Here is a 10,387-nt window from a genome sequence, read left to right as displayed (position 1 = left end):
AAAGAGCCCATCGTTCCTGCCCCAACCTCTTCCTCCCCCCCTCTCTCGCCCCGCCTCGCTTGCAACCCGCCTGAGTCGCCCCGCAACCTCCCTCGCCCTGCACGCAACCTCAAGCCACTCTCCCCTGTCTTTGACCTCGCGTTGCAACTCAAGGGTCATCGCGCGCGCCATCCCACACCTTATGAAACACCTGGCTCCACCCCTGCACGGACTTTCACCCTTGAACCTCCCTCCCCTATTACAGTCAACCCGCTCGGCATACCATGCTCGCCTCCCCTCCCCCAACCAAAGCGCGTCCTCACCCACCTCACGTCACCCCCCTCAATGACCCCCTCCCCTACTCACTCTCACAGGGTCAACCCCCGCGTCATTGACTGCATCAAGGAGTTGTGCGAGGACCCCGCCAACACGGTGGTGCTCTTCAGCGGCAGCGAGGTGCGGGAAACGTGCGGCGCGCTGCGTGTGCTGGCTACACTCTGTGCGTGTAAGTGTGTGTTTGCGTGTGTGTGTGTGTGTGTGTGTGTGTGTGTGTGTGTGCACGTTATCAAGATGTCGTCTTGCGCCGCACCCTGGCGGTGTGGATGTGCATTTTCCAGCCCGTGGATGTATCTGCGCAGATTCAATGCACTACACCCACCCACTACTCCTCTTCAACACCCTCCCTCTGCGGCGCGTCGCGATGACGCACGATGATGTCACCGCGACTGCAGTGCCACAAGCTCGAGGAGACGTTTGGGGTGCTGCCCGTGTGGCTGGCCGCGGAGAACGGCGTCTACCTGCGCCCGCCGCCCAGCATCGACTCGGAGGGCGGCGCGGCGCTTGCGGTGAGCGGCCACGGGGCGCGCGGTCCGGCGCACAGACTTGCTGCCCCTCCCTGCCGTCCCTACATGCAGGCGCCCAGGTCCCGCTCACCCTGTCCCGATGTGACCCCTGTGATTCACCTGTGACGTCATCGTCCTCTCCATGACACCCTAATCCACCCCACCCCTCCTATCGTTCTGCCCTCCATCCATGCTGCCCGCCCCGCGCGCCCGCCCCAGTCCTGCACGCGTTGACACCATCGTGCCCTTTTTGCCCCCCTCCCGGAAAAAACAGGAGTGGGTGTGCCTGTTTGACACGCTGCCAAAGGAGTGGATGGAGAGCGTCCAGCTGGTGCTCGACTACTTCTGCGAGAGGACACCACGGTGAGCTGTGAACTTCACAGTGAACGGCGGTCCGGCGTGGCGCCAGGGTGACGGCGCGGCCCGGGTGACGCACGGCCAGAGGCGCCTCCGGGCGTCGCCCCTGCCTGCCTGACGCCTTTGCAAAATGGCGTTGCGGTCGATCCAGCAAGCGTCCCTGCAAGGAAAATGCTTAATCAGCTATCGTTCAATCGACCAATAAGCTGGCCTTCACCTCTTACCACGCCCAGGTCGTTTGTGGAGGTGCGTGAGACGAGCCTGGTGTGGAACTACAAGCACGCTGACCTGGAGTTTGGCCGCCTGCAGGCCAGGGACCTCCTGCAGGTGAACAGACAGATATGACACCAGGCGATTCCGAAGGATCTTAATGACTATAGTAGATCAGAGTAGACCGGGCAGATGATTTCAAGAGATTGTCGAGGGAAATCGATGAGTAGAGTAGAGTAGAGTAGCATAGACCAGGGGCGCGGGGCACCCAGTAGGGTTCAAGGACGGGCACAGGGGAATTGCTGCCGCGGCGTCGAGTCGAGGCCCGCGGGACCCTTTGCCAACGCCTGATGGGACGATGCCTGCCTCGGCCGCTCGCATGGTTGCGCCGTATGCAGGGAGTTTCAAAGTGGACGATGCCTGCTGGCTGGTGCGGGTAGCCTAGGGCTGTGCTGTCCAAATCTTGTTCTCTGCAGCCTTGACCTCCCGGCCCCCGCCCGCAACCCTGCATCGGGCACTTCTACGCCTGCAGCACCTGTGGACCGGCCCAATCAGCAACGCGCCGGTGGAGATCATCCAGGGCGGCCGCAGCGTGGAGGTGCGCCCCCAGATCACGCCCCTGCGTGCATTCAAATGGAGACGGCTGACAGATGCCATGCTGTCTGAGCGCCGCGCTGCTCATCGGGCAAAGGGCCCTCGCGGCGCGGGGCTGAGGGTCGACCAACCACCAGTACGGTCGCACGTGCAAAGCCCCTGTGTGTGTGCAACTGACACCCTGACTCCAAGGGGTTGTCAGCTAGGTGACCGGCTGGCTACCAGGCCGCACGCGCTCGGCTGGCCGCCGCCGGAACAGCACCTGCTCGCCCCTCATGGTCCACAACACACATCCCACCCCCCAAACCCCCCTCCCATCAGGTCCGCCCCGTCGGCGTGACCAAGGGCGTCGCCCTGCAGCGCATCCTCGTGCACATGGCCGACAACCTCGGACCAGATCACGTGTCCTTCGACTTCTGCTTCTGCGTCGGCCACCTGCTGGCCCGGGACGAAAACATGTACTCGTTATTGGAGGGCCAAAAAATTGACGGCCAGAGCCGGGCAGACCTGAGGGCCGCCGTGCAGCACCAAGTCCAGCAGGCGGCCGCCGCGGCTGCGGCCGCAGCAGCTGCGCAGCACGAGCGCCACCTGCACCGCCAAGCCGCGCGCCAGCAGGAGCAGCGGCGCCAGGCGCAGGCCGCGGCGGCGGCGGCGGCGCACCTGGCGGCGCCGCACCACGGGCACCAGCACCCGCACCAGGTCAATGGGGCGGTTGTCGACGCGGCGGTCGCGGTCGCGACGGCGGCGCAGGCCTCCTCATCGGCAGCGGCGGCGGCGGCGCCGCTGCCACCCTTCGCCGCGGCGCCGCTGCCGGGTATCCCGGAGGTTCCACACCTGGAGGCGGGGGCGGCGGGCGGGCAGCTGCAGCAGCAGCGGCAGTGGCAGCGGCTGCAGCAGCAACAGCAGCCGCCGGAGTGGGGCGTGCCGGCGGTGTCGCCGGACGGCCAGGCGCGGCTGGGCAGCTCCACGCCTGAGCTGCTGAGCTTTGAGGAGAGCTCAACCGAGTGGCGGCGGGAGCCGCAGCAGCAGGTGCAGGTGCAGGAGCAGCAGCAGCAGCAGCAGCAGCCGCAGCAGCAGTTGCCACGACAGCAGCAGCAGCCGCCGCCACCGCTGCCGCCGCAGCAGCAGCAGCAGCAGCAGCAGCAGCAGCAGCAGCAGCAGCCGCGCCTGCGCCTCAGCACCGGCAGCGACGGCGCATCACCGAAGGCCAGCGCGCTCCCGCCGCTGGCGCCTCCGCGGCCGGGCGCAGCCCCCGCCGCGCCCGCTCGCGCGGCCAGCCCGCCCCTGACGGGCGGCGGCGGAGGGCCGTCTGTATCGTTTGCGGGGTCGCCCGCCGCCGCGCACGGCCACCGGCGGCGGCCCTCAATCGAGAGCGTCACCCCCGACGGCATGGGCCGCTTGGTGCGGCTGCAGTTCCCGCCGCGCTTCCTGTACACGTGCACAGTGGGCCGCGTGAAGTCCAAGGCGCGCTTCAGCCTGAGCGGGTCAAACGACGTGGCGGCGCTGCTGGAGGCGATAGTTTACCAGATCCTTGTGGAGCGCGGCGGCGCGGCGGGCGCGCCGCCGCCCCTGCCGCCGCCGCAGCAGCAGCAGCAGGAGCCGCAGCAGGAGCCGCAGCAGCAGCAGCAACAGCAACAGCAGCAGCAGCAGGTGCGAATCGGCGGCGAAGGCGACGGCGGGGCCGCAAGGGAGGCGGCCGCGGCGGCGGGCCGGGGCGAAGGGGGGCGCCCGCTCGACGGCAGGTTTGTAGACTCGGACGGTGGCGGCGGCGGCGGCATAAGCGACTACGTCGCAGCGTCGACCCCGCCGCCGCCACTCGCGGCCGGCCCGGGCGGCCTGGCCGCCGGGGGCAGCAGCGGCGGCGGCGCGAGCAGCGCGGGCGAGGACTGGGGGCGGTACGCGCTGGAGACGTCCTATGGATCGCACCCGGTGCCGCAGCCGCCGACGACGGGCGGCCAGGTCAGCCGGCTGTCTGACGGCGGCGGGCCGGAGGGTGTGGGCGTTATGGGGGTGCTGCCGGTGCCGCGGGGTGACGCGGTGGGGCCGGAGGTCGAAAGGGCCTCGTGGGCGGAAGGCGAGGAGCCACAGCAGGAGCAGCAGCAGCAGCAGCAGCAGCAGCAGGAGCGAGGCGGCGGCGCCGCCGCGTGGCCGCCGAGGCGCGGGCAGGCGGCCGGTCCAAAGGCGGAGGGGCCGCCAGCCTCGCCGCCTCCCAGGGGGCCGCCGCTGGAGGCCGATGCGTATGGCTTCACTTGCAGTGGCGCGAAGCCGTCCGTGCCAATTGCGGGCCCGCCGCCGGCGGTCGGTGAGCCGCGCGGCGGCCTGACGACCGGCGGCGGCGGCGGCGGCGGCGGGCCCATTGGCAGCAGCTCAAGCGGCATCGCGCCGCGGCCGCGGCCGGGCCCGGGGGGAACCGACGGGCGCGGCGGCAGGCCTGCTGGCGGCGGGGTTGGGATGTTTGGGTCGAGCGGGCCCCCGGGCAGCGTGGTGGACGAGCTGCTGCAGCGGCCGCCCACGGCCCACCTCAGCGGCAGCGACAAGCAGCGGCAGCGGGGGTGAGCGGCGGTCGCGGCCGAAATCGGGCCGGCGGGCGGCTGGATGTATTTATTGCGAACGCTTTCTCATCTGTACCTGAACCCTTCCATTTGTTTTGCAGAGAGGATTTGCGATTCGTCGCGAGCATCAACCTGGTAGGAGGTTCCCAGCTTCCCACCCAGCCAGTATGCGAGTCACACGTCGCGTCATGTCATGCAGCCACCCAGACAGGCAGCGCCGCCCTGTTACTCACTTGCAGCTCGCGGGGAACCTGCGGTGTTTAGCGTATGGTCTGTAAGCTGGATGTGATCGTTGGATTGCGCCTGCAGTACCCGCATCGCAACCCAGGCCCCGACTTGTCATCATGCAACTGCGGTGATCGCAGCCCCGACCAGCCGAGCCCACACAGACCAGCCAGGGGGATCAGGACCAGTGCATGCTCTCCTCGTGTCTGCTCACTCCCTGTCAAAGCGCATGTGGAAGGTACAGTAAATAATATCAAAAACATACGGGCCGCCCTCTATTGCAACCCCCGAGGAGGCGTTGTCAGCGCGATCTAGACCCAGCTCCGTACACAGTTGCAAACAAGTCTGCATATATGGAAGCCTCTGCCACCATGAACGGGGCTGGCAGGGGTTCCTCGCGGCAAGGCTCCAAATCAAAGATGTCTGTGCCCGCGGTGGACGCGGGCCCAATTCAGCTCATACGTTTCAATGAGATCACGGGGGACATGGAGGTGAGATGTGGCTGGCCTGAGCCCCGATCCAGTGCCGCCCTGTCGGCAACGATGATGCAGTGTCGGCAACAGTGATGCGAATTGGGCACTGGTCCCACCTCACACCAACACCGGCGGCGGTCGAAGACCCGCCGAACGCGCCTGATCCCCCCCACACACCAATACCGACCCTAAAAAACTCACCACGCCAGGTCTGCGAGGACGCGGCGCGCCTGCTGCGCACGATCCGCACGCCGGTCGGCGTGGTTGCCGTGTGCGGCCGCGCGCGGACCGGCAAGTCCTTCATCCTAAACCAGCTGCTTGGCCGCAGCGCCGGCTTCCGGCTGGCGCACAGCCACCGGCCGTGCACCAAGGGGCTGTGGATCTGGTCGCGGCCGGTGCGGCTGGTTGGGCCCGACGGGCAGCCGTACCACCTGGTGAGTGATACACAGGAATTGCATACATGCATTATCAGTCTTTTCATACATTCTAGTCACAGCGACATGCATGTGACTGCCTGGTGAGGGACTGCCTGGCGAGGGCGCCGCGCCGGGGCCATGTTGCCTCATACGGGCCACCTCGGCTGTGCAGCAGCTGCGGCAACACGGCCGCGGCGGCAACGCGCCGAGGCTGACAGCGCGGGCGCAACTGGTTCTCGCGCGGTTTGGCCGCGAGCGGCGGCAGCACGGCGCCGCGGCCGGCACGCGAAAAGGAGGGGACCCGAGCGCGCCGCAGCCGGGGGCGGCTCGGCAGGCCGCCGACGCCGCGGTGGCGCCCGCAGCCGGGCGGGCGCGAGGCCGCGGCGCCGGGGCTCGGGCAAGCTTGGGGGGCGGCTGCATATTTTCAAGGCGCACGGCGCAGCCTCTGAATAGACAAAAAAACTCACAAGCGATCGCCGCTGCTCAGCTACACTCTCATCTTGCCTGCTGTGACCGGTACGGCCGAGAGCCTGCATCTCCTTTGTCCATCAAATACACCCCTTCTCCCCAACAACACCCAAAAAGTCACATCCCATGAGCCTGGACGGCTCCACAAGCGGGCGACCTCGGAATCTTCTAGAAATCCTAAGCTTGTTTCAAAACCCGCCCCGCAGCTGCTCCTGGACAGCGAGGGGATCGACGCCTACAACCAGACGGCGCAGGACGGCGTGCAGCTGCTGAGCCTGGCGGTGCTGCTGAGCTCGATGTTTGTTTTCAACCAGATGGGGCCGATCGACGAGGCGGCGATAGACCGGCTGGGGCTGGTGACGGAGGTGGGCGGGGCGCGGGTGACGCCGGCGGGTGACGCGGCCGGTAACGTGGCGGTGGGCACAGGGGATGCGGTGGCGATGCTGCAGCGGGCGCGCGAGTGGAGGGGCTGGGGTAGGTGACGCTGCGGCGGGCAAGTGATGCTGGTGGGCGAGCTTGGGTGTCGCCAGGATCTCGTGCGATGTTGTGTGTAGGCGGGCAGCGGCGGCGGCGGCGCAATGGGGGTGCGGCCAAGGGCTGGCTCTCGACCAAGGGGCAGGACCACTCGCCAAGCTGCGTGCAGACGGGCCTGCCCAACCGAAAACGGCCGCTCCCGCAGCCCTGAGACGGCGATTATCGCACCGGCCCCCCCAAACCTCCCCCCACGTTTGCCTCCCCCCGATCCCCTCTCCACCCCCACCCCTTATCCCCCCCATTCCCCCTCAGATCACGCGACACATCAGGGTCAGGGCGACGGAGGGCGGGGGTGAGCGCTCCCGCGGCGGCCGAACGCGAGGCGCGAGTCTCCTACGCCCCACCCCCAACCTGCCACAGCTTGTGCCAATCTTGCGCCCAAACAGAAGATCTTGTGCTCTTGAGGGGTCATGTGTGCCGCGAGCCTCACTCGCGCGCGCATTCGCTCGGCATCTGCGCTCACGAACAGCCCTCCAAACAACCCGCAACCCTTCTGGTCCCTTGAGGGGCAGGCCGGACGAGTGGGTCACTGAGCGGGTGATCAAGGGTTTAAGGGCCCCTCACCACCTAGTCGCTACACCGCCCCTCAATTCACCAACACCACCATCGCCCTGGGACTCCCCACCAACCCCAAACCCCAACTCCCCCCCCCTCCACGCACACACACACACACTCACACACCCATCCGCCACGCCACCCTCAACCCCCCCTCCCCCGGCAACCGCAAACCAGCCCACTCCCCAGCCGGCGAGGCCCTGGGGGACAGCCAAGACCTGGGGTCCTTCACGCCCACCTTCCTGTGGCTGCTGCGGGACTTCTACTTTGACCTGCACGACGAGGGGCGCAAGGTGGGTGTGGGGGCGGGGGTGGGGGCGGGTGCCGACGTGGATGTGGGTGCGGGTGTCGGTGTGGGTGCAAGGGTGGGGGAGCTTTCTTGGGCAAGGGCGCGAGCTGTGGCTGCGCTTGCTGCCGCTGCTGGCGGTGCCCAGCCGCGGACGCCGACGCGGCCGCCGCTGCGGGGGGCGACGCGGGATCGGCGCTCCTCTTATCACGTGGGGGGCGACGGCGGGTCGCCGGCTGCAGTGCAGGCAGCTTGCCTGGGTGGTTGACGCCGCTGCTGCTGCTGTGCAGGTGTCCGCGCGGGAATACCTAGAGGCAGCGCTGAGCCCGCAGGAGGGCACGAGCGACGCCATACAGGCCAAAAACGACGTGAGGGCATGGGGAGTTGTGTGTCTGTATGTGTGTGTGCGTTTGTGTGTATGTGTGTGTGTGTGTGCACGTGTTTGTGCACGTGTGTGTGTGTGTGTGTCTGTGTGTCTGTGTCTGTGTGTGTGTGTCTGTGTGTGTGCACACGTGTGTGACACTGCTCATGGTCATTCTGCAGGCGTCAGGGGACCACAGCACCGCACCGCAGCGACTGCCTAGCACGATCCGCTCGCACCCCTGGCCCCCACCCTGGCCCCCACCCCCAAACCCCCCAGATCCGCCGCAGCATCAAGGGGCTCTTCCCCGACCGCGACTGCTTCACATTAGTGCGGCCCGCGGCTGATGAGGAGCTGCTGATACACCTGGATGAAGCGGACCCCGCACTGCTGCGGCCCCAGTTCACAGAGGTCCGGGGGCAAAATATCACAGGCTTTACTGTTTTAGGGCCCTTGGGTTGTCGGGCTCCAGGGTTTCCAGGGTTTAGGATTCCAGGGTTTCAGAGTTGAGATCCTGGGGCTTCAGGGTCTGGGTTTTTGCGAGGGTTTGGGGCTGACGTGGCTGCTGATGAGGAGCCGATGGTTCACTCAGATGAGGCGGACCCCGCCCTGCTGCGGCCCCTATTGACAGAGGTTCGGGGGACGAACAACAGATTCCCGGGTTCCAGGGTTTCAGGGCTTCAGAGTTTCCAGAGTTTAGGATTCCAGGGTTGCAGAGTTGACATCCCGGGGCTTCAGGGTTTGAAATTCTGCAAGGGTTTTTGCATTTCTTTTGCAAGGGCGGCTGCTGACGATGAGCTGCCGGTGCACCCGTACGAGGCAGACCTGCTGCGGCCCCAGTTCACAGAGGTTGGGGGGCGAAAATCCACAGGGTTCAGAGCTACAGGGTTCCAGGGTTGAAGGCTGCAGCTTTTCAGGGCTCCAGGGTCTCATATATCAGGGTTCCAGGGTTTCAGGGTTTGGGATTTTTTGAGGGTTGGGGCTGATGCAGCAGCTACCTGCCGTGTGTGTGTGTGTGCGGAGCGGGCTGCGGAGGGTGCTGTGTGGTGTGGGCAGGGGCGGGCTCCCGTCACTCGTTTGGGCGGGGCCAGCGTTCCCGGGGGCCGCATGGGCTGAGACAATTTCTGGCCGTGCACGTGTGTGTTTGTGTGCATTCATGTGTATGCGTGTGTATGTATGTGCGTGTGTGTGTGCAAGGGTGCACCAGGAGTGGTCGTCCGAAGGGTTATGCAGCATCACAATTCGTCGACAAACGCCGCCTGACAAACCTACCAAACGTGTCCTGCATGCGCTTGCGCAGGGGGTGGCCCGACTGACGTCGCTGCTCTTCAGCCGCGCGGCGCCCAAGCGCATCGGCTCGCAGGTGAGCGCTGCGCTTGAGGGAGGGCGGCGGCGCGCTTTCTGCTGTTGCACGCCCGCCGACTTTCTTCGTCACAGCCTGCCCCGTGCCTTGGGATATCGGTCCCAGGCAAGGCCGTCGGCTTTCACGCACGCACGCACACACACGCGGACGCTCACGCACATGCACACCGCAACACGCCAACCTCGACTCCCCGCCCCAACCTCGTCAGATCATCAACGGGCCGATGCTGGCGGGCCTAGCGACTGCCTACGTGGCGGCCATCAATGCGGGGGCCGTGCCCACCATCGCGACGGCCTGGCAGGTGCGGGCCGCTTCCCCATCAACCCTCCACCTCAAACCTCACTTCCCCCCCGGGCCCCCCTCACCTCCCCACCCCCCTTTGCCCAGGGGGCCGGCGCCGGATAGGGTCGCCTAAGCCTCGCCGCCGCACCCTCTCGCCGCCGCCGCGACCCGCACGGCCGCCCGCGCCGGCCCCTGGCACCATCCACTCCACCAGCCCGCGGGTCAGAGCGCGCAGCGGCTCACGAAACCGCACACCTACACCTCGTCACCGCCACCCCGCGCGGCCGCAGGGCGTGGCCGACGCGGAGTGCCGCAGGGCGGCGGCCGCGGCGGAGGAGGCGTACCGGCGGGAATTCGATGCAGAGGGGGTGCCTCCCGAGCCGGACGCGCTGTTGGCAGAGCACCGGGTGGGTTTTGGGGGGGTGTGGAGGGTTGTCTGTGTGTGTTTGGGGGGGGGGATTTGTGAAAGCATCAAATTGTGGACGTGTGTGGGAGTGTGCGCGTGTGCGTGAGTGGGGGGGAGCCATGTGTGTCGGGGGAATGGGGGCATGTGCAGAGGAGGCGTACTGGCGGGAGTTTGATGCAGAGGGTGTGCCACCTCAGCCGGACGCACTGCTGGCGCAGCACAGGGTGGGTTTTGGATTGTGTGGATGGGTGTGTGGATGGGTGTGGATGGGTGTGTGTAGATGTGGGTGTTTGTGTGTGTGTGTGTGTGTGCGTGCGTGTGTGCATGCTTGTTCTTCTGGACGTGGGTATGGATGTGTTTGTGCATGTGTGTGTGTGTGTGTGTGTGTGTGTGTGGATGTGCGTGTGTTATTGTGCGCGTGCACTCGCGCACAAAAGTGTGTGTGTGTGTGTGTGTGTGTGTGTGTGTGCATGTGTGTGTACAG

General features: G+C 66.7%; 2 protein-coding genes across 2 annotated transcripts; both read left to right on the top strand.

Annotated features, from left to right (window-relative positions):
• Window positions 1–324: 324 nt before the first annotated feature.
• Window positions 325–4,538, top strand: MNEG_9956 (alpha,alpha-trehalose-phosphate synthase (UDP-forming); the record flags this gene model as incomplete). Its single annotated transcript, XM_014041573.1, has 6 exons — window positions 325–435; window positions 711–824; window positions 1,096–1,184; window positions 1,412–1,505; window positions 1,921–1,986; window positions 2,304–4,538. The coding sequence occupies 6 exons, from the start codon at window positions 325–327 to the stop codon at window positions 4,536–4,538; spliced, it is 2,709 nt and encodes a 902-aa protein (XP_013897027.1).
• Window positions 4,539–5,130: 592 nt separating this feature from the next.
• On the top strand, window positions 5,131–9,620 carry MNEG_9955 (Guanylate-binding protein 6; the record flags this gene model as incomplete). Its single annotated transcript, XM_014041572.1, has 10 exons — window positions 5,131–5,250; window positions 5,442–5,666; window positions 5,821–5,997; window positions 6,323–6,590; window positions 7,383–7,498; window positions 7,782–7,859; window positions 8,132–8,263; window positions 9,153–9,215; window positions 9,424–9,516; window positions 9,603–9,620. The coding sequence occupies 10 exons, from the start codon at window positions 5,131–5,133 to the stop codon at window positions 9,618–9,620; spliced, it is 1,290 nt and encodes a 429-aa protein (XP_013897026.1).
• Between the last annotated feature and the right edge of the window lie 767 nt (window positions 9,621–10,387).

The sequence above is a fragment of the Monoraphidium neglectum genome, assembly GCF_000611645.1.
Source record: "Monoraphidium neglectum strain SAG 48.87 unplaced genomic scaffold scaffold02126, whole genome shotgun sequence".
NCBI lineage: Eukaryota > Viridiplantae > Chlorophyta > Chlorophyceae > Sphaeropleales > Selenastraceae > Monoraphidium > Monoraphidium neglectum.
The sequence above is the reverse complement of the archived record's forward strand: the minus strand, read 5'-3'. Positions and strand labels throughout refer to the sequence as shown.